The following is a 23913-nucleotide window of genomic DNA, read 5'->3' as shown; positions in this document are numbered from 1 at the left end:
CCAAACATGACAACACCTTGATCTTGGATTTCCAGCCTCCAGAACTGTGAGAAAATAAATATGTGTTGTTTAAACCACCCAGTCTGTGGTATTTTGTTATGGTGACCCTAGCTGACTAAAACAGTCATTGAATTAACCAACCTTAGAATTATCTAACTGCTGCTTTCAGTGATGGAATAAATGTCCTTATTTCTTTAAAAACAATCCTAGTCTTTTCAACAAATGGTGCTTAGACAACTGGGCTTCCACATACAAAAAAAACAAAAAAGAATCTAGACAGAGACCTTACACCCTTCACAAAAATTAACTCCAAATGGATCACAGACCTAAATGTAAATATGAAACTATAAAACTCATAGGAAGTAACATAGGTGAAAACCTAGATGACCTTGGGTAAAGCAATGACTTTTTAGATATAACACCAAAGACAGGATCCATGAAAGAAATAATTGATAAGCTGAACTTCATTAAAATTAAAAACTTCTGCTCTGTGAAACACAATGTCTAGAGGATGAGAAAACAAGCCACAGATAAGAAAAACATTTTCAAAAGACACATCTGATAAAGGATTGTTATCCAAAATAAATAAAGAACTCTTAAAACTCAATAATAAGAAAACAAACAACTCCATTGAAAATGAGCCAAAGATCTTAACAGATACCTCACCAAAGAAGATATACAGATGGCAAATAAACATGTGAGAAGATGCTCCATATCATATGTCATCAGGGAAATGCAAATCACAACAAGATACCACTATACACCTATCAGAATGGCCAAAATATGGAACACTGACAACATCAAATGCTAACAAGAATGTGGAACAAAAGGAACTCTCATACATTCACGGTGGGAATGCAAAATGATACAGTCCACAGTTTGGTGGTTTCTTACAAAACTAAACATACTCTTACCACATGATCAAGTGACCACACTCTTGGGTGTCTACCCAAAAGAGCTGAAAACTTATGTCCACCCAAACACCTGGATGTTTATAGCAGCTTTATTGATAATTACCAAAGCTTGGAAGCAGCCAAGATGTCCTTCAGTAGGTGAACAGATAAATTGTGGTCCATCCAGACAATGGAATATTATTCAGTGCTAAAAAGAAATGAGCTATCAAGCCATGAAAAGACACGGAGGGAACTTAGATTCATATTACTAACTGAAAGAAGCCAATCTATTAAGGCTACATCATGTATGATTCCAACTATATGACATTCTGGAAAAGGCAAAACTATAAAGGATATAAAAAGATCAGTGGTTGCCAGGGGTTGGAGATGGGGGGAGGAGATGAATAAACAGAGCACAGAGGAATTTTAAGGCAGTGAAAATACTCTGTATGATACCATAATGATGGATATATGTTTGTCCATTTGTCCAAACCCATAGAACATAAAACACTATAAGTGAACCATAATGTAAACTATGGATTTGGGGCAATTATGATGTGTCCACAGGTTCATCAATTGTTAACAAATATGCCACTCCAATGGGGGATGTTGATAATTGGGGGGTGGGGAGCTACGTGTGTGTGGGACCAGAGGGCATATGGGAAATCTCTGTACCTTCCCCCCAGTTTTGCTGTGAACCTTAAACTACTCAAAAAATAATCTTAATTTAAAAAAAGGAAAATAGAAAAAAAGAAAAAAACCACAATCCTAGTTCTGCCCTATTTTAGATAAGTTCTTTAACTTTTACAAGTCCCAGTGTCTTCATGTGTAAAATAAGTATAATAATAATTTCTACCTCCTCAAGTCAGTACGAGGAGTAAATGAGAGGGCGTCAAGAACGTGTTTGGCACGGTGGTCAAGAATTGGAATGTGGGGGCTTCCCTGGTGGCGCAGCGGTTGAGAGTCCACCTGCCGATGCAGGGGACGCGGGTTCGAGCCCCGGGTCCGGGAAGATCCCACATGCCGCGGAGCGGCTGGGCCCGTGAGCCATGGCCGCTGCGCCTGCGCGTCCGGAGCCTGTGCTCCGCAACGGGAGAGGCCGCAGCGGTGAGAGGCCCGCGTACCGCAAAAAAAAAAAAAACCGCAAAAAAAAAAAAAAAAAGAATTGGAATGTGGCCATTTCTTTTAGAAGCAAAGAGTATACGAAAGATCTTTCTACATCATTGTGTTGGTTCTTCCACTGGACTGGGTGAGGAAGGGTGAAAGGGCTGAATTGCTGTTGCCTTGTCAGATGAAACCAGGCTACGTTTCATGAAGAGGGCCAAGATGGCAGCAGGACACAACCAGGGGTTTGGTCCACCCTTGGTCTTATTTATCACATCTGAGTGTTCAGATTCAAGGTCATCATGTCTTCAGAGCACCAACCTCACCCCTCAGGCCCACCTCCCTCCTAAAGCTCTGCATTAACCATCTGTCTAGGGTTGTAGCACATGAAGCTTCTCCCCACCCTGGCCCAAAGCAGAAAGGCAGTCCCATGAGAGCATCGCCCACTGGGCAACCACTTACCCACATCAGCCCCGCTGAGTGCCTTCCCCAGCGGCCAGGGCCTCAAGTCCATTCTCTTCCCATTCACAGTGAGTGACTGTACACAGCCTTGAAAGCCTCTGTTTGTCCCTGTTGCTCTCACCAACCAGTAAGCACGGGGAGCCCCACCAAGATAGAAAGGTGTCCGGAAGGTAATTTTACTGTACTGGCCCTTTAAGAAAAGATGGAAACAGTAAATCACTACACAAAGTCAAAAGCTAAAACACAACAGATTTTCAGGAGGGACATGGTTAAGATGCAATTTACAGCGCCAGTGTTTTCTTCCATCTGTATATAAGTCATCGTCCTACTGGAAAATTAAACCCACGGTTACCATAGAAAACTCAAGAGAGCTTCTCAGAGGGCTGTCTCTTGAGAAGGGATGATTTTGGAACCTAGAAGGGAAGGGAAGGCGGGTTAGAGCCAAGAGCGACCCAACAGGAAGTGTACCATGATGGGCATCCAAAAAAAAACTTTCTCTTTCCAGTCCTGACACCAATTTACTGTGTATCGTGGATGGGTCATGGGGCTATTCTGTGTCTCAAAAGGTGATAATACTAATTTTGTGTATACATGGGCTAACGTTTACCCTTGTACTGTCCTAGTCACCTTTATACTATATCCTGCAAGAGGCATTTGTGAGGAAGAGGGAAATTGCCAAGACTGAGTTGCAAAACATTTTGAAATTTGCTCATGGATACAATTTTTTTTTTTTTTCGGTATGCGGGCCTCTCACTGCTGTGGCCTCTCCCGTTGCGGAGCACAGGCTCCGGACGCGCAGGCCCAGCGGCCATGGCTCACGGGCTTAGTTGCTCCGCGGCATGTGGGATCCTCCCGGACCAGGGCACGAACCCGTGACCCCTGCATCGGCAGGCGGATTCTCAACCACTGCGCCACCAGGGAAGCCCTGGATACAATTTTTTTAAAGTGCTATTACAGCTAAGTAGGGACATTTCCAATCTTAAGGCTAAACCACAGTCTGGATTGTAGATTTTGAGGTTACAAAATACAGAGCTGAACATTAGGTGGGACAGAATTAAGGTGCTCTTGGTTATTTGTTATTTTTATTGCAGAAATATCTCATTTGCTTGGATTAAAGGGTATAGAAGGAGGTTGGGAAAAGGTATGCTGCCAGAAGTTATAAAATGTCTAGAATGTAAGCCACTGAAGTGTAATCTTTATCCTTTATACTTTTGTTATCAATAAGTAAAACATCTCATCATTGCTTTATCTTTTCTAATGAATAGATAAGAATCATTTGTAAATAGTATATTAAATATGAGCTAGGCAGCTTTAAAATATTTACAGTGGATTTTAAGGATTAATTATTTGCCAGCCACTGGCATATAGCTTTCGTTAGAAGAACTGAGTGCCCTGTTGGCTTATTTCACCAAGATCCTCAGGATTTACTTCTTCTGGATCCCTTCCTCACACTTCTGGCCCTATTCCCTGATCCAGGACCACAGCAGGAGCCCGACAGCTAAATCCTTTTCTCCTTTTTTGGAACATTAAGTGCATCAGAGGGGTGGGTAGCTCCTCTGAAACTCCCTTCACAACATCCCAGGCAATAGTCTTTGAGCCTAGCCTTTACCTTTCTCTAATGAGGGTTGTCTTTGGGCCTCTGGAGGCTGCTTTGCCTGCCTATGCAGAGAACTGGTGGTATCCTGGAGTTTGCAGTCCCCTGGCACAGCCCTTCACAAGTTTTAATGGGTGCTTAAGTGTGAAAGTACAATTCCCTTGCTTTGGGTTGGCCTCACTCCGTGGTACTACTTACACTCCAGAGCTCCCCTGTGGGATCAGGCTAAAGGCAGATCCTGATGAACTTGGCCTGAGATCTCACTCTTACTGACTTCTGCCCCTCCCCCGTTCATCTTAATCCCCTCTCTTACAGGTTTCCTATGGGATCCTTTTCTTAGTGCATCATTTGCCTAAGACTCCTCATCTCAGGTCTGTTTTGGGGGAACTCTGACTTAAAACTGAGTCACTATCTCTTGAGACAGTTTTCTCAAACATTCCACATCTGCGGTCCTGCTTATACAACTTGCTTAGCAAGTCCTGGTAGTAGAGAGGCAGATGTTGCCCTGAGTATCCACAAAATTATATGCTTTTTGTAATGAATGCTTACATGCATTGAAATCATATACTCTGAAGGCAATCCTCTTCGAGGATTAGAGTCCCTGTTAGAGTACTGCAAACTACACACATAGGCACCAGAATAGAATAGGATTATCACCTCCATTTTCCTAGATGCTACACCTCTATTAATACAGTCTATAATTTCTTTAGCTTGTTGTTATCACATGGCCCTATTTATTAACCTTTATTGAATTTCCTTGTTTTAAACCATAAGACATTTACACATGTGTTACTTCTGTTACAGCTTCTCCACCTGTATTCATGTTAGTATTTTGGACCCAAGTTCAAAGTTTCTTTATTCCTGTCAAATTTAATTTTAACCATAGTAGGCCTATTGTTCTGGCATTTATGTGATTCTGCAGTGCATTTATCCCATCTTTCCCTTCCTTAGAAATATATGCATATCTGCATAAATGATCTTCCTGGATTCACATTCATTATATTTGGATTCTTATTCTTTTGGAACCACTGGGATTCAAATGAATGAGATTTTATTTTTTCTATTCTTTTTTTTTTTTTTTATCAGCAAGTCATGACCCTTAATGTAACATGTCTTGTCAGCAAAGAATAGTGAAGAGCCCAGGCAAGGAGCAAGCTATACACATATACACAAAGGATTTCTTGCTACTTTTTTCCTCAGAGGATACAGATACCTGCCTGATTAGAATTACAGGCTCGGTTCCTTGGCAGGTTGCTAATCCCAACTGTTTATTCTAAACACAGTCCTAAAATTGCTCAGAGCATGACAACTATGTGAATACCTAGGTGATTTGCTGAGTAAAGCAACAGTTACGCTGCTTTACCACTTCCTATAATCATGGCCCCCAAAAGGTGGATGAATGGATTACTCCTGAATATTGAACCAAGTGAACGTTTCGGGACGATTTTCTAAAGCCACGGGATTGCAACACCTCTGCCGTAAAAGCAAGCTTTGCGTTTGGCATAATAATGGCTTCAATTCTTCCAGTACGGGGCCTTCCTCCACCCCCTGGCATTGATGTCCTTGTAGAAAGAGCACATGCCCTGGGCACAGAACCCACTGCACGTCCCTGTGCACCCAGGGCCATGATGCTGGCGAAGTCCTCCTCCTCCTCGGTAGACGTGGGATGGACACGTGCCCTGAAAGCCCACCTAGAGTGCAAAGCTGGCAGGGGCACATCAGAGCCAGGTTGCATGGGTTTGCCATGAAAAGCAGCCCATCTGCCAGGGCTGCCAGCTCTCTGCAGTGGCACCCTGCCAGGGTGCTTGTGGTGCGTGCTGGGCAGGGGGGCGGGCAGGGAGTGAGGCTCGCACTCACCTGGGACTGGCCTGTCACCGGGGTGCCGTTGTTCAGCTGCAGCAGCCCGTTCAGCCCGTCTCTGTAGAGCGTAACCGTGTGCCAGCCCCCTAGTTTGATTTTGGTTTCACTTACGATGATGGCGAGCCCAGTTCCACAGTTAAACCTGTGGGGGAAGAAAAGAAAAGGAAAATTCTTAAGATCACCCAGTTCATTGTGCTTTCAGACTCCATGGACATCACTTCCAGGGTAATGGCTTCTTTGAGAGCCAGTCTGTTCAGAGTTAGGTTTACAAATATCAAGAGCTGTTTAAATCTACACACGGAAGAGCTAGACGCCTCCTTCTCAGCCTGGCTGTCTTTAATCTGCCCATAGAACCTTTCAGTGTGGGGTCTCCTTGAACCCGATTTTCTCTGCAGCTTAGAGAATCTGGGCAACTACGATCTCTCCTCTCCTTCTCAGCAAAATGACCAGATGCTGCACGTGGACTCAAGGTGCAGAGAATTAGAACTTGCATCATTCTGCTTCCTGGGATTTCTCTGGGGACTTCCCACAACTCCCATATGACAGGCTCAGTGATGTTAATAAAATGTAAAAAAAAAAAGAAAAAAAGAAACCAAGTCTTCACAATCATTTTGACAAACTGGCCAGCACTGCCATCTGTGTTCAGCTGGGCCTGAGTGCAGGGTGGTTTCCATGGGAGTCTCCAGCCTAGAGGGGATGTGTGGGTGGAGAAGAAGCATTCTCAGACTGTTGCATTATTCTTGTTTTTTTTCCCCAACCTCTGTATGGCCTGGGGTGCCCTCTGGTCACTATGCCTGACATGTAGGATTCTGACCTTTTCTAGCCAACTTCCAAGCAGCCACCATGCCAAGTCCCCATGGGTTCTGAGACTGCCGGTGGGGAAGGAAGCATGGTTGGGTGCTGTCCTTATCAGGATGTGCACTAATTGCAGCCCACTTCCCATGGCCTCCCTTTGTCTCCTGATCTCCAGTGGAGTGGAATGGGGCGGAGAGGCATTGCAAAACAGGCTCACGTAGAGGGGGAGGATCTCAGGATCACGCAGTAGGAGTTGCAGAGATGGAGAGCTGCTACCAGCAAATATCCAGCAGGGCTAGCGGGAGTCAATCAGATCCTCCACGGGTTAGATCCGCATAAGGTTAGGGCCACTGCCCCAGATCCTGCTGGCTGACCTCAATCTCCCATCAATCAGTGCATTTAGCAAAGGATGCGGGGACGGGGGTGGGGGGGCATTTTCTACCCCACGTGGGATGCTTGACAGTCTTACCCTTGTTAACCAAAAGTAATTTTTGTGCTAAAATAGTCAAAAGACAATCATGGTTGGTGCTTACTGAATGCTTTTGCTATGGGTCAGGCACTGCTCTAAGTACCCTTATGTTTTAACGCATTTAATGTTCACAGTAGTCCTGGGAGGAAACAGGGGCTGGGAGAGGTTAAGTCACTTGCTGATGGTCAGGCCGCAGGAGAATGGTGTCATCAGGATCTTAATCAGTGAGCCAGGGAGAAGCACCCCGCTGATCGACCATTATTTGTCCCCAAATAGGTGCCATGTGCACCTCCATGAGGGTGGTTAAAACACTCACACGTTCACAGAACTCTGCATGCAGAAAACCACACGTAAACCAAAGGTGGCTTCCAAGGTGCGTTGGGACACAAATGATCAGGGCAGAGGAGGTAAGTCAAATAGTCCACCACAGCCCTGAGGAAAGCCGAGGATGGGGTCTGAGCCTCCGGAAACCCTTAGGAGGCTATGGGCTTCTCTCTGGGCTCCGCACTGTCAGCCGTTTCTCCGCAGGGGACAAGGAGGAGGTCCCAACCTTCTTCCCAGCGCGTCCACCCAAGCTCCAGGAGAGAAGGGACTCGATCGCTTTGGCTCACTGCCACATTCCCAGGCGCTGCAGCAGTGCCTGGTACACTGTGGCAGCTCAAGAAACATTTGCTGTTGAGTGAATAAAGGATGACAAGGTTCCAAGCTCAAATCTGAGGGGTAACCCTGCAATCCTGATACCCCAGTATTCAGTAAACTGGTCCATGCTCATCTTATACACACTGTTCCTTTATTTACAGGGATCCATCGTGTATAGATTTTGTTCACGTTATAAAAAGGAAAACATAACGTAGGGTAGTACTGAAAATCGGAGGGGGTTTTGGCAGGAGTTACCTGAACTGGAGCGAGCGCTGGATGACAGCCAGGGACATGAAATCTCCCCTCCCGTGTTCATTCTCCCCGCAGTAGAGCAGTAAGCCATCCTCCGCCTCTGCCTGTTATTATAGGAACGAAAGCCACACGAACAATGAGCGCCTCTCCTTCCATAAAGGGCCACCTGGAGACACTCATGAATACGAACCTTGAGCATCTCCACTGCGTTCCTATTTACAAGCATGTGGACTCCAATTACTTCCCAGGTACCTAGTCCCAGTTCACTTTCAATAAACAGAGGGCAGCGATATAAACAGTGTGCGAGGAATTTTGCAGGGACGTGAGAGGAAGGTGGCCCCCTATCTGACCCACTCTTTACTTGGCTTCATGGGTCCACCAGCAGAGGCTCTGGGAAACCATGTATACAAAGACCGCAGTCACACAGGGGCTGCTCTCATGCTCATCAAATTCTATGCTCAGCAAAGAGCATTTTAGTTTGTCCTTTTTATAAAAAATTTCCCATGCAAATTTGCTTCTTTCCTTCCATTAGGAGAACATGACAATACAAACAGCCCATGGACTAGTTTAGTTTTCACCCATGTTGTCTGTCCTAGGCTGGGACGGATCATCTTTTGGACCCTCAACACTCTGACCGTGACCTGAAGGGGACTTGTTTCCATATCTCCAAACCTTTTCCTGTCATCTGAGATACCCAGAAGAATCACTTTAAGCTGAAGGCGATGAACTCTGATCCACAGCTGATTCAGATCAGAGAGCATCTATTGGGCCTTCACTGTGTGCCAGGGTTGCATATAGTCATTTTTCTATCTGTTCAGTTACAGTCAGAATAATGAATGTTGTTTGGGCTTCCTTTAAAAGGAATTTGGGGCTGGAAAATGCATTTATACCTTCTGTAATCCTGGCCTGAGAGGTGTCACTATTATGAGTGTTGACCGAAAAAAACATACACAACCTAAAAGTTGAGAATTATGTTTTATTTGGTGGACTTGCTGAGGACTTTAGCCCGGGGAACAGTCCCTCAGAGCTATTGGGCTTAAGTCCTCAGCAAATTCGCTGAATAAAACATACTTCTCAACTTTTAGGTGATGCATTTTTTTTCAGTCAACACGAGCAACGTGTGTGGGACCCAAATATTCTTCCTGGGAACCTTCAGGCCAACCATTTCCATAGTTCAGTAACATACAGAACCCACCCCCCACTTTGCTGCCGCCCTTGAGTGTGTAAGTGTGCCCATTGTTCTATAGGTTTACCACCCCCCACCCCCCCCACCCCCGCTTCATCTCCCCTTCTCCTCCTCCCTTTGATGTAGCACACTGCCGTGTTAAGATGTCCAGTAAGCGCTCATCAAAGGATTAATCCCTCTTACCCTAAATTCAAGAGTAATTTGAAATGCCTGATAAGAGTTCTTCAGAGTTTCAAAGGTTACATAGGAGTGGCCAAAGAACTGAGGATACTGTATAACAATATCTGAAAAGAGAAAAAGACAAAATAAAAGAATGCTGTTTCCTCACTTCAAATGCAAAAATTCAGTACACACCACATTGCCTGGATGTCATTAAGTAAAAACCCCTGATAGTCTGTTAAACCTAGCTTACCATCTTCTTCACTCTACTCTTTACCCCCAGGATTCTCATTCCTGGCGACTTTGAGCTTCTGAAATTCTTAGGGAGAAACTGGATCTTTGGAGATTGTTACTTGCCACCCTAAAGAGAAATCAGTGGCTTTAAGGCCACTGACAGTGGCTTTCTAGCTGTACATGTGTGTAATATAAGTTGGCTCAATTATTATCCTTCTCAACCTTCATGCACATGTTTCTGCTGCATTTTCTTAGTAGAGGGGTGATAAAAGTAAACCCACCCCCAAGATGCCATCAGGATGATTTATTAATTGCTCCAAAAGGACTACATGTTTGGCACATATAAGAATAGGGCTGCTATCTAACTGGAAGCAATGGAAGTTGCCTCACATTTGCCCTGTGGAGCTAACTAGCTAATTTAGTGACTAAAACATGGGAGAAGGGGCTTATCTTAGAAAAAGGACTTGAACGAACCACGTGTGGATGCAGAACTGCCCTCTGGCTCCCAGTAGGGCCAACCCACCACCATGTCCCCACCCCACCCCCCAAGGGCCTACCTTCTGAGCAGCTCTCACCACCTTTGCCCAGGTTGCAGTGGCATCGAGAGCCCCCCCACGTGTAGTCATTGGCACAAAAGCTGTCAGCAGAGCAGAGAGTTTCATCACAAGACACGTCAAAAAGCCTTGGCATCATAGCTGCACCATTCTTCCCTTTCCTCTCCACTGGAGTGGGCTGAGGTGTCCCATCAGTCACGGGGAGAGATGCTGGTGTAGCGGGGACAAGCCTAGAAAAGGTCATTGGGTTCGATCTGGGCGCCATCTTGGATTCCACCCAAAATTTCTTATTGCCTTCTTTGATAGCAGGAAGCGGCTTAACCTAAAGACAGAGAAGGAAAAGAAGTTCAGGATTAACATAGAGCACAGTAATTAGACTGCCTTATTTATAGCTGGCGCCTAATACTTGAAAATATAGTCACTTTTGATACCTACCAAAACCTTGGAATGTAAAGAGGGCAAATAGTACTGACTCCAGTTTACGGATAAAGAGCTTGAGGCTCAAGGATTTTAAGTACCTTCTATATTACTCAGAAAATCAGTGCTAAAGCTGATATTATGTGATTTATTATTATTACAATATCACAAAGATGCATTTACCTTGTCAAGGAATTGTTCATTTCCTTATAAAAACTGAGTTTATAAAATTTCACTTGGTGGGAATCTAAGTATGTTTTTGCCAGATTGTGAAGTCAGCAGGCAGGAGCTGACTACAGAACATCAGCATGGTTGGTACCTAGTTACTATTAATTTATGATCACCTGGTGCCTAATAGTCAGAGGAAATAAATGTGTTAAAAGCAAATAAGCCAATTTAACTAAGTTTTAAGTAAAACGTTAGTGGCCCATTGACTAAATCACCTTGTTCATCAAGGAAACAAAAACACCCAGGTTTTAAAGCAGTACTTTTAGTTACCTCCTCAAAGGAAATATCCAAATCTAAGTCGTCTTCATATGCGTCATCCTCGCTGACTTCTGTGTCGGTTATATAATAGAGCCCACTTCCTGATTCCTCAGGGCCTTCACAGAGAAAAGCAGCACACCGCAGTCAATACCTGCCTTCGCTCCCTTTTATATGCTAACACAGCCACGTACAGAGCTGTGCTGAACGGGTGGAGATGTAACGGAAACACACAAGGAATTCAACACAAAAGAGGATGCAGCACTGAGCAAAAAATATGAAAAACATTTCATCTCATAAGTAATCAAGGAAATGCCTGTTAAAATCAGAAAGAGCTGCCATTTTATACTGACAAGACTGGCAAATACAAAAGTTGGGCAATAAAAAATATTACCAAGGATGGGATCAATGGAGACTCATACTCTGAAGTTAGGTGTGTAAACCGGTACACCCCCTTTGCAAAACACGTAGAAATATTTAATGAAGTAGGACATGTTCATACCTCTTGACGCAGCAATGTCACCCCAACTTACAAAATCTGGAGAAACTTTTCCACATGTGCAAAGAGACATGTGCATAACACATTCATAGCATCAGAATTTGTAATTGTAAAGAAACCCAACTTTGCTATTTTTATAATATCAAGTAATACCCCCCAAATCTATCAACAGATAATGGATAAATGAATTATAGTATATCTAGGGAATGGGATACTATGTAACACAGGAAATGAATAAATGGATATTTAATGGATCAACATGGTTTAATCTCACAAGATTTCATGCAAAAAATGCAAGTTGCACAGGAACATATCCAGTTTGATGCCATTTATATAAAAGTCAACAGCAAGAAAAACTATATATTATTTAAGGATATATATATATACAGTTGTCCCTCTTCCCTTGGCATCTGAGGGGTAGTTTTGGTGCAGAACCCCCTCAGATACCAAAATCTCCGGATGCTCAAGTTCCTTATATAAAATGGCAGAGTACAGTCGGTCCTTGGTATCTGCAGATTTTGCATCCACGGATTCAACCAACCACGGATCAATATGGACGGCCGACTACATTCAAACTCTTAAGAAAAGTAAGGCAAGGACCAAAAATACGTGGGAAAGGTTAGAAGAGGGCTATGAATGAGGTGTGACACACAGGGGCCTTTGATAGTAGTCTATAATATTCTACTTCTTAAGATAGATGCTGGGTACCCATGAGTGTTCATATTATTTTTATATATTATATAAAAATATAAAAGTAATATCACATATATATAAAAGTATATATATATATATATATATATATATATATATATATATATATACACTTTTTTTTTTTTTTTTTTTTTTTCTGTGCTAGGCGGGCCTCTCACTGTTGTGGCCTCTCCCGTTGCGGAGCACAGGCTCCGGACGCGCAGGCTCAGCGGCCATGGCTCACGGGCCCAGGCCTTCCACGGCATGTGGGATCCTCCCGGACCGGGGCACGAACCCGCGTCCCCTGCATCGGCAGGCAGACTCCCAACCACTGCACCACCAGGGAAGCCCAATATATATATATACTTTTGACGTATGAGATATTTCATTAAAAGTTCTTTAAAATAAGAAAGAGACATTATACTAGAGCAAACACTCCCACACCCAGAAAAATAAGGGGCCATGGGTGGCACCTTGGAGGTCAACCATTTCCATACATCTTAGCAGGACAACAGGATCTTTCAGAACTGGAAGGTGGGCTGAGAAAAGCTCATAGGGGACAATACAGGGTATTGTTCTTTGGGTGATGGTCAGATTAACATTTTTATTCAGTTGTCATCCACAAAGTCTACTGATCCACAGCAGTCCTGACTTAGGCTAGACACAGGAAGCCCTACCCCCAGGATCTGAGAGTCTTTCAAAGTGCTGCTCCATACCGCCCCCGTTTCCTCCTGGTGGCTTTGGGTAGGCACAGGTACCAGCTGCCTTCTCTAATCCAGTCACACCAGGCACCAGGCTTTACGGCTGTAACAACTCTGGCAACAGAAACTGACTTTTGTAGGTCATTGATGCCCATTAGTTATTGAATGATTAGTTAAAAAAAGAAAAAAAAATGACATTAAAAACATAAATTGAACTTAAAGACAATTCTGCTTTCAGCATAAGCTAAGCCAAACACTTTTCTCACAAAAGCAAATTCACCCTCTTCTAAGCAAAGAGCAAGCAGATTGAACACGAAACTAAAGGAAATGTCAGAAAGGGAGTGTGGGATGCCTGCTCAGTGGGCACGCTGCTGACCGGATATCTCCTCCTGCACCAGGAAGAGGGAGACGTGGTCGGCAGGTGATCCAAAGACAGCGGGGAAGGTCCTGTTCTCAGGTATCAGGCACATCTTGGTAGAGGTGTTCTCACCACCTCCACACCAATTCCCCAGTTTTATTTAAAATAGCCCACATGTCAGCTGAAAATTCAAGCCTGTTGATGTCAGATTTATACCTGGATGCAAATTCTCTTAAGCCACCTGCATCCAGCCAGCACAGCTGTGTGCCAGATGTCTTCACACAAAAAGCCAGAGGCCCTTGAAAACACCTTCCCCTCTTGTCTCTCTGTATCTTTGTGTCTTTCTACCTCTCTCCCTGCCTCTCTCTCTTTCTCTGGGTCTCTTTCTTCTCCCCCTCCTCGCTCTCCATTTCTATCTCTGTCTCTCTCATAGTTTCCGAATGGATGCACTTCACTAGAAAGAATTCACATAATAAAAGAATTATGTAGCACATGCATGGAGAGACCTGGGTTTTATCTTCAGCAGGTGGGCCTCTGTACCTCTAGGGTGTTCACCCTTGCCCTCTGCACATTCTAGCCATTCTTGTACTATTCTCATCATGTCAAGATTCTCTGCATTTCATCTTCTAATACTCTATCTGGGAAAAAAATATTCAAAGACCCCAACTGCCAACAAGATAGATGTCCAGGCTCCTTGGTCGAGAATCCCAATGATCCCAACTCCTCTTCCCCCACCCCCTTCTCTTACCAACATTATTGAAACCTACTGCCTCTCTCCTACTGACAGGTACTGTTGTTTGCTTCATATCATACATTTCTAAACTTTACAATAATCCTGAAAGGTAAGTGTGGTATATTTCATTTGGTAGATAAGAAACTGAAGTCAGTGAAGTTAAGTGGTTTGACCAAGATGAAAGCCTTTGTAACTGGCCAAGCCTAACTCAAAACCAAGTTTGTCTGGTTGCTGCTTTCCCAGTGCCTGTAGGAGAAGAAATCACTGTGGAGAGAGGAAGGGCCTGGGATTTAGAAAATTAACATTTATTGCTCATTTTTACTGTGCCAAGAGCTTCTCATAGATTGTTTCTATTAATTCTCACAAAATCCTATGAAATTGGTATTATTACTCCCATTTTACCATGTGAAGGTATAAACTGAAAAAGATTAAATAACTTGCTCAAGGCACACAGACAATAAACAGCAGCAGTAGATTTATCCTTGATCTCTTTTTTGATTACATCATGCCACTTATAATCGGACTCCAAATCATGGTTTTGACTCTTTTTTTCCCCCTCTTCCAAAGTCTTAAAGGCCAAACTGGTTTACCAGTTGACTTGTGAACACATCTTGTGTTTTCTTACCCCAAGACTTTGGTTAATGCTCTTCTCCACATCACCTTCCTTTTCCCTCTTCTGTGTCCTTATACAGAGTCTACCCACCCTTCCAGCTGCATGCATTCTGTGGAGGCAGAGCTGAATGTGTATCATTCAAAGACCAAAATCAAGTGATATTTTAAAAAGAGCACAACAGACTCTTCTGGAAAAAAAAGAAAAATGGTGACTCCAGAAAAGATGGAGCAGCCAAGGCCTGTAGGACATTCTTCCAACTCCTCCTGGAGCGTGCCATCCACCCACGAATACATGTCCCTAATCATGAGCTCAGAATAAGCTTCCAGAGTTTGTTGAACTCAATGGATATTTAAGATGGTTTTTACATCTTCTGGACTGCTGGCTCAGAATGTTGCCCTTGTGTTTCTCAACTCAATTGTGAACCCCCTGAGGGCAGGAACCATAATTTAGACTTCTTGATATGCCTCCCCATCCTCCATTTAACTAATACTTCACATACTCACCAAAAGCCAAGGCTTCTACTAGTCATGGGAGATACGACCACAGTGCTGCACTATAGTGGGACTTTGTCCTGTCCTGGCCCAGCTGGTAAGGCCTGTTTAAGTGGTGGAATATTGGAGACAAATCCTTATATGGTGAAACTTTGCCCCCCAATCCAAAGACATTCTCCCCAAACTGCCACCATTCCTGTCTCTTTCCCCAACTCAGAGCTAGAAGTTTAGAGCTGGAAGAGGACTTAGACACCATCCGGTCCAAAAGTCTCATTTCATAAATGTGGAAACTCAGGCCACAGAAGAGAAGTGACTTAAAACCAAGGTCATGCATCTCATTAGTGGAAAATCCAGGACCAGAACCAGACCATATGACCCTTAGTTCAATGCGCAAAATAACATACACATGTTTTGACACCGAGTACCTAATATACTTTAACCAGAAGGATATAGAGGAACCAGGGGTTGGAGTGTGGGTAACTGAGTTCTCGCCCTGCCCTTTAACCCACCCTAGGAAGTCTACCTTGAAGGAAACTCTTAGAGGAAAGGACCACAAATGCATTGTTGCAGCTATGAAATGGTACCACGATGAGAATGGAAATGACTCCAGCTTCTCTGCTCATTTTGACAAGTAAAATAAGGCATATATTGTTCAGTGCATAAGGCTCTTTGGTCCTTATAATCATTGCTTCTGTTTGACACTGCATATAACCTATCTCTTTGAAGCCAGAGGTTACTGCTCAGTTTGGGGAAACAAAGGGTGTGAGATAAGGGTAGGATGAAATGCGGAATTAGAAGGACTTAGAGTCAAAGACATCTTGACTTTTGTAGGAAGACCTTGGAGATCAGCTAGCACAAGTCCATTTTACAGAGGAGTAAACTGAGGCTCAGAGAGACCATGCGACTAGCCCACAGAGACAGTTCAGTGGCGGAGCTGGTCTAGAATTCTGGACTCCTGATGCTGCACTCCAATACTCTTTGCAGCATCTCTTCCTGTTTCTCACAATTATCCAGGCTAATTGTCATTTCCCATTTTTAACAGGAAGGACATGAGCAGAGAGAGGACCAGACACAGTATGGTGTGAAGACATCTGGAATGAAGTTCCCCACTCTTGTTTCCTGATGACCCCACCACCTCAGATCTCAAATCCGTGGCTTCCTTAAAGATTTTACCAATGCTGTTTCTAAGTGAGCACAGAATGTACAGTCCAAGCCACTGATAAGAATTCTCTCAGTAGCCTGGGGTTATTGTAATTAAAGTGCATAACTCATCTCTCTCTACTTGATACTTTGTTAACTAGGAAAAGAGAACATTAAAAAGGAGTCATTTATTTAGAACCAGAATAGTCAAACCACTAACTGAATACAAAACAAGTTCACGGGTTATTCCACTACAAGGAAAAATAATATAGAAAAGACAAATTTCTATTACTATATTACAGGATGACTTTTATTTTTTTAAAAAAACCTGTATGCTTGGTTTTATTGAAGTGTCACCGGTTTTCTATAAACAGTAAGTTTCTCTGATGTATCGTGGTATAGTTGGAAATACCCCTAGTCAGGGAAACCAAAAATTGGGAGAGGGATGGACACAAATGACTGTGTGACCTTGAACGAGTCATTTAATCTCACCAGTTCTCGTGTTTTCTAATAAAACAAGGAACTGGACTGGATTTGACGACCTGCTGGCACTAACATTCTGCGACCCTAAAGTTTACACTTTTAATTCAGACACATTGCAAGCATCTGTTACTCCAAGCGAAGTTTGAAAAAGAAACAACTAGGGAATTTCACTTACGTGGACGAAAAAAGGAGTTAGTTCAGCATGGAAATTACATGCCTTGGGGATTGTAACTTTGTGTTCAATAATATAAGCCACCCAGAAGACGTGAGTTATCATTTATCAGAATTCATCTTCATTCATAAGGACCAGGTTGTATTTGGGTCTCTTTTCTTAACAGCTCTTAGCAATGATGAGAGAGGAACACTTATTCTTTACTCCTGAAGCTGCAATCATGAGAAGAGCTTCCTGAAATACTGTTGAATGCTCGTCCAACCTTTTCGCCTCCCTACAGAGGTAGAGATAGAAACTTAGATGCTGAGTAGAAGCATTTGGTCCATATTTCTGAACTGAGTGAAGCTAATCTATCAAAGGACCTGGGAGAGGAGGGATGAGGAATTTGGGGCAAATTTGGTCTCTCCCACCTTCCCTCTCTACCTCGACAAGTGGAAAGCAGTGACCTGGGCAGGTGTGATCTCTCTGCAAACCCAAACTTTCCCCCATGTGGGTTCCATAGCCTGGATTGGGCAAAAGAGAGTTTGCAAAAGGGAGCTTGTGCCTTAGAGTAAACTATGTTCTCTGATCTAGCCATTATCATAAACGAGGACGGCATTTGATTCTTTATCGTCTGAGATTGTTGTCTTATTTCTCAGTTGGTTCAGAAAGTGGACAAAGAGAAGAAGTGTTATTAGTTGGGCATCCTCAAAAGCCCAACATCAGCCTTGGTGACACAGGGACTCAGAGGCTCTGCAAGAATGCTGAATGGTTTCCTTTGCTCCTCCCTTTCCCACAAATAATCTGTCTGGTTCTTTTCTTTCCACCTAAGTGAAACTAACTCATCCCAGGGTACGTTTCTGTGGTGGTAGGGGTGGGCTGGTTGGGAGAGAATGGCTCTAAAGAACCAGCTATAGGCAGATATGTTTGCTCTTTTCATGATTCATGAAACCCTTACTTGACAACAGCCCAAGAATGGTACCCTGGGCACCAAATGACTTCTAGAGCCCTCACCTCAAAACTTCCTTGGCTCCTTTACCTTTATGATCTTTATGGCTGCACACACAGAGGAAGCGTCAACTGCATAATCACTGTGGACTGTTGTCTTTTGAAGAACACAAACCAGTCAACCAAGCACAACCCACTGTAGCCTTCTCCCTTGGAGTCTCCCTTTCTAAAGATAATGGGGCTGTGGAAAGCTAAGCAGATGGCCAGAAACCAAGGTGTTAGGTACCTGTTTCTCTACTACCTGCTGATGGAGGAGATACACAGGCAAAGCATAACGCGAGAGGTGGCTGTGAACACAGCAGGACAACCTACGGCCATGTTTTCATCATGGTGTGCTGAAAATTTCAGGTGTGGACTCTTTGTAACTTCAGAGAATAATGAATACTAATTTGTTGACAACATTCTGTGGGGATACTCAGGACTTGAGGTGGAGTGGGCAGTGTACAATTTAGATAGGCAAGTAAAATATTTCTAAACAGTGGCTGGCAGGGTTATGTACACAGCAGGCCCTCAGTACGTATTACTTAGATAAGAGAGTGAGTGAATGACTGAATGTTCTCTATAAGAGCTAAATCTTCTTACAAGGTGCTCTGCACATGACAAATGCCAAAAAAAAAAAAAAAAAAATGTTTGTTGAAAGACCCTAGCTTTAATCTGGTCATTGGCAATGCTGTAAGTGTCTAATCAGTCATTTTCACTGGGAGTTTAGTAGTAATTCTCAAGTAACTATTAATAACAGAAAACTACTGTCCATAGTGTCAGGAAGATAACAGGGCTTAAAAAGTGAGAGTTTACTCTCTCTCCACCCCACCCCTCTCTTTCTCTTTCTGCAAGATAATTTGACAGTATATACCAAGTGTTTGAGTTATTTGATTTTCTGATTCTACTACTGGGAATTTGTCCTAATAGTCAGATGTATAAAAACATTCATTATCATTTAAACATTACTTTAAGAAATTTGATGGCATGTTCTATGTTCATGGGATGAATTTATGTTTGGAAATATGGAGGTCATTGGCTCTCTTTACATGAGTGGTGGGATTGGAAGCAGATTGGAGTGAGTTGAAGAGTTAATAGGAGGTTGGAAAAAAAAGTAGTAACAGTTAATGTAGACAACACAATAACTCTAGCCTGAAGGAAAGCAGAAAAATGAGATGGTAGGTGGAAGGGTTGTGGGATCCAGGAAGTCTTTTCTGTGAGTGTGGAATACATGGTTTCATGCTGATGAGAATGATCTAGAAAGGCAGAGAGTCAAGGATGGATCATGTAGGAGAGATTGGGGGGCAGCAAACAAAAAACAGATGTATTTGGTGTGATCTCCAGTTGGCTTAGTATTGTACAAGACAAGGCTTGGTTCAGATCTTGCACTTGGGAATCAGGAGGTAGAATAGAGAGATTGAGATGAGAAAGAGAGAGGAGACGCAGCTCGCCAGTGGCTCACAATCCAGTGAGGAGGAAGACACATGTATCTACAACTGCAGGGCAAGATGACTGATGCTACTGTGAGAGTGAGCTCCAGTGTCTCTGTGGGTTCTCTGTGCTCCTTAAAGTGGCTTCAGAGTGGAGCACCAACTGTGGTTCAGTTCTCTTGTAGGTATTCTGATTGCCAAATGGTTTAAACCAAAGACACTTACACCCTATCATCCCTCTTCTCTCCTCTGAGAAAAGGTGCTAGGAGAAAATAATTACCATCACAAAATTCTGTGTTTGATTAAATGATTGTTCAGCAGTGAGAGTGAAACAAAAACATGATTGCAAAGCCTGAGAGAGTTTGTCCCTAACAAACCTTCAAGGATTTACTGAGAAGTATACTTCAGGAAGAAGAAGGAAAGAGTAAGATGCAAAGGGTAGTGGGCAGAGAAACTGTATGGATAAATCTAAACAAGCGTTACTGTAAAAATAAATAAATAAAAAGCCTAAACTTGTACCTATTAAACAAAGCGGAACAAAAATGCTGAAAAGTAACATGTAAGACAAGAAGGAATTGATTTGGATCGAAGCTGCTAAGGTCCTTTTATTGTTTGTGAAGAGGGTAATAGATGTTGATTAACTTTAGACCATAAAAGTTTGAAAGTTAACAATTTATGGGTAGTAAATAAAAGAATATATAATTTCATCCCAATGGAGAGGAAAGGGGACTAAGAAAATATAGTCAATTCTATAGAAGACAGGAAAGGAGCAAGGATAAAGATCCCCCTCTCCAAGAAAATGGAAAAAGCAGAGTAAATAGTACAAAATAAGATGGTAGAAATAAATATGCCAACAATTATAATAACTGTTAACGTAAAAAACTCGCCATTTAAAAGACAGTGCTTGTCAGATTGGATTTTTAAAAGTTAAGCATTAGGTTGTTTCCCAAAAGTACTTAAAACATAAGACACAGAGAGATCAAATGTTTAAAAAAAAAAAAGTAATAGATGTTTCAAGCAATAGCTAGAAGAAAGCTAGTGGATCTACATTATTATTAGACAACATAGACTTTAAGGGAAAAATGAAGTTTTTTTTTTTTTTTTTTTTTTTTCAGTACGCGGGCCTCTTACCGCTGCGGCCTCTCCCGCTGCGGAGCACAGGCTCCGGACGCGCAGGCTCAGTGGCCATGTCTCACGGGCCCAGCCGCTCCGCGGCACGCGGTATCCTCCCGGACCGGGGCATGAACCTGCCTCCCCTGCATCGGCAGGCGGACCCTCAACCAGTGCGCCACCAGGGAAGCCCCAGGGAAGCCCTGAAGTATTATTAATGATAACAATTGTTACTAAGTAATGAGTAAAGGAACCATCAGGAATACAAAACATGTAGGTATCTAATATTACAACCTCATATATATATCAATTAAAAAATTGATAGAGGTGCAGGGAGATACAATGGAAAATTTTAACATATCTCTCTCAGTAATTGTTAGAGCAAGCTGATAATATAGAAGATTTGAACAATGATATTAAAAAGCTTGATCAAAAGGACATATATAAAACCCTAGACACCAAAATAAGAGGATGCATATTCTTTTGAAAAATGCATGGGAAAAGTGCATGAAAAGAAAATTGTAACTACAGAAAAAGAAAAGAAAATTCCACAGATTCCAAAAATTTAAAACAGACTTCTAAATATAAGAGCCTTAGGGATAAATCTAACAAAAGCTATGAAGGACTTTTATGAAAAAATGTGAAAAGTCTATTAAAAGCCTTTGAAAAATATCCAAATGAACAGATGAGATATAGCCATGAAGTGGATGATTCTATATCACAGAGATACTAATTCCTCCAAAATTATTTATAAATTTAATATAATTCTAATTTTAAAAATTCAACATAAGTCTGATTTTTTAAATCCTTTCAAGGTTTTTCACCGTATTGGAAAACTGATTCTAAAATTTATATTGAAGAGCAAAGGGTCAAGAACAGACAATTTTGAAGAACTAAGTGCAGTAGAATTACCTACCAGATATCATGACTTTATAAAGCTGTAGAAACTAAGACAGTGTGGTATCCTATTTTATTTTATTTTATTTATTTATTTAGCCACACTGTGTGGCATGTAGGACCATAGTTCCCTGACCAGGGATGGAACCCATGTACCCTGCAGTGGAAGCACGGAGTCTTAACCACTGGACCGCCAGGGAAGTCAGTGTGGTACTGATAAAGAAATAGACTATAGAACTCAGGAACAGATTCACAGATGTATGGAGGTCTGATACATCAGAAAGATGCTGTTGCAAATCAACAGAAGAAAAGATGAATAATTCAGTAATTGGTGCTGGGGTAAGTGGTTGTCTGTATGGGAAAAAATATTAAATTAGGCTCCTACTTCTCCATACCTAAAACTAAATCCTAGATACATTAAGATGCTAAATATGAAAAGCCGAATTTTCAAAATTTTAGAATAAAACAGAAGATTTTGCTGAATGACCTTGGGGAAAGGAAGTAGTTTTTTAAAAAGCACACAGAAAGCATAAATTATAAAGAAAATTGAGATATTTAACTACATTAAAAAATACTTCTAGTCAATAATTGATATCATAAGTGATATCATAAGTGAAGTGAAGGATAAGTCATAGACTAGAAGAAGATATTTGCAACACATTATTGGCTAAGGATTAGAATTTAACTCTACATATATTAATGCTTATTAGTATTTATTTATATGTAAATGTACACTATGTATATAATTAAGTACATGTTTATTCCAATAAAAATAGGCAAAACATAAAAAGTCATAAGATGACTAATAGTTATAAAATTATGTTTAACTTCACTAAAAATAGAGAAATACAAATCAAAGCAATAATGACATACTTTATATCCATCAGACTGACCATGTGTAAAAGTCTGACTAATACCGAGTGTCAGCAAGGACATACAGCAAGAAGAGGTTTGAACACACTTCCGGGGGAGTGAAGATAGCTACAATCACTTTGAGGAACAAATTTCTCAAAGGCGATGGAGCTGAAGATATGACTGCACTACAACCTAGCATTTCCATTTGTAAGCACATACTCAAGGAAACATATATGAGATTGTTCATTGCAACACTGTAATGGCAAAAAATTGGAACAACTTAAATGTCCAACATCAAAATGATTGACAGATAAACTATACACCAGTGTCACTATACAGCAGTGACACTGCATGAAGTAGAACTTTACAATTTAATTTGCAAAAACATAATGCAGTGGAAAAAAATCAGTCACAAAAGGATACTTGCCATGCCATTGCATTTATAAGAAATGTAAAAACAATCAAAAGAACACCACATTGTTTGTAAATATATATATATATATATATATATATATATATATATATATATATATACATGTTACATATAATGATTAAAATGTAGGGAAATCATAAACTCTAAATACAAATACCTCTCAGAAAGAAGGGAGAAGAATGGTGTGGGGAGGGGTGCACAGGGGCTGCCCAAATATCTGTAATTTTTGTTTGTTTGGTAACACTGAAGAAAATATGGCAACTGTTAAGATTCGGCAAGAAAGCTTTGCTGGCGCCCCAAGTTGTGGCACTTGGGATCTTCATTGCAGCACGGGGGATCATTAGTTGCAGCATGTGGAATCTAGTTGCGGCATGCATGTGGGACCTAGTTTCCTGACCTGGGATCAAACCTGCATTGGGAGCACGGAGTCTTAGCCAGTGAACCACGAGGGAAGTCACGGATCCAAAGGATTCCTGATATTTTTCACTCTGCTTGAAACTGTCCATAATAAAAAGAAAGCAATGTAACAAAGCCTGAATTTTATTAGGAGATTGATAATCCACACCTAAGATAATAAGGAACAAAATTGATACTGGAGAAACATGACCCAGTGATTTGAAGATGAACCTGAGGAATTACCCCAAAACGCTGAGAAAAATGTCAGAGATTAAAAAATATATGAGAGGAAATAATAGATATGGATGTGGATATAGAGCACAAGGTCCAAAGTGAGGGATTATGGGTGTTTCTTTGGTATTTACCAGAATAATGGGAACAGAAATAAGAATCAAAAACATAAAAATATAACTTGTCTGCACTGGAAAAAAAGCAGGAGAATATATTTTGAAAGGGCTAATATTTCCACTGAAATAAGATCTACACCTAGACATAAACTGGCAAAATTTCGACAGGATAAAGAAAAACTTCAGGAATCAAGATGGTGATTTCTGTGTAGACAAGCAGTTGGGCAAGTAAAGAAATACTTGATGTTGAAATACATAGTACAGGAGGTGATTTATCCAGATTGTTTCTGGTTTAGTAAAGACAAATTAGGAAGGCAAAGGAAGTTCTACTATCTTCAGAGAGAGTGTGTCTGAACTAAAAAGAATTAAGATAGTTTTGATAACCACTAGTTTGTTCTCTATATCTGTAAATCTATTTCTTTTTTGTTATATTCACTAGTTTGTTTTATTTTTTAGATTTCATCTATAAATGATATCATACAGTATTTGTCTTTCTCT

At 41.7% G+C, this 23913-nt stretch overlaps 1 protein-coding gene across 1 annotated transcript in view; it reads right to left on the bottom strand.

The window, feature by feature from the left end:
• EGFLAM (EGF like, fibronectin type III and laminin G domains) overlaps nt 1-23913 on the bottom strand; it is a 173034-nt gene that overhangs the window by 40911 nt on the left and 108210 nt on the right. The window contains exons 8-13 of the mRNA XM_059060251.2: nt 11117-11220; nt 10205-10523; nt 9438-9538; nt 8072-8172; nt 5911-6055; nt 2460-2649 (exon numbers count right to left, since the gene is read on the bottom strand). Of these exons, the coding sequence (XP_058916234.1) occupies nt 2460-2649; nt 5911-6055; nt 8072-8172; nt 9438-9538; nt 10205-10523; nt 11117-11220 (960 nt within the window). The remainder of the gene's footprint in view (nt 1-2459; nt 2650-5910; nt 6056-8071; nt 8173-9437; nt 9539-10204; nt 10524-11116; nt 11221-23913) is intronic.

This window comes from Kogia breviceps, chromosome 4, assembly GCF_026419965.1.
Source record: "Kogia breviceps isolate mKogBre1 chromosome 4, mKogBre1 haplotype 1, whole genome shotgun sequence".
NCBI lineage: Eukaryota > Metazoa > Chordata > Mammalia > Artiodactyla > Physeteridae > Kogia > Kogia breviceps.
The sequence above is the reverse complement of the archived record's forward strand: the minus strand, read 5'-3'. Positions and strand labels throughout refer to the sequence as shown.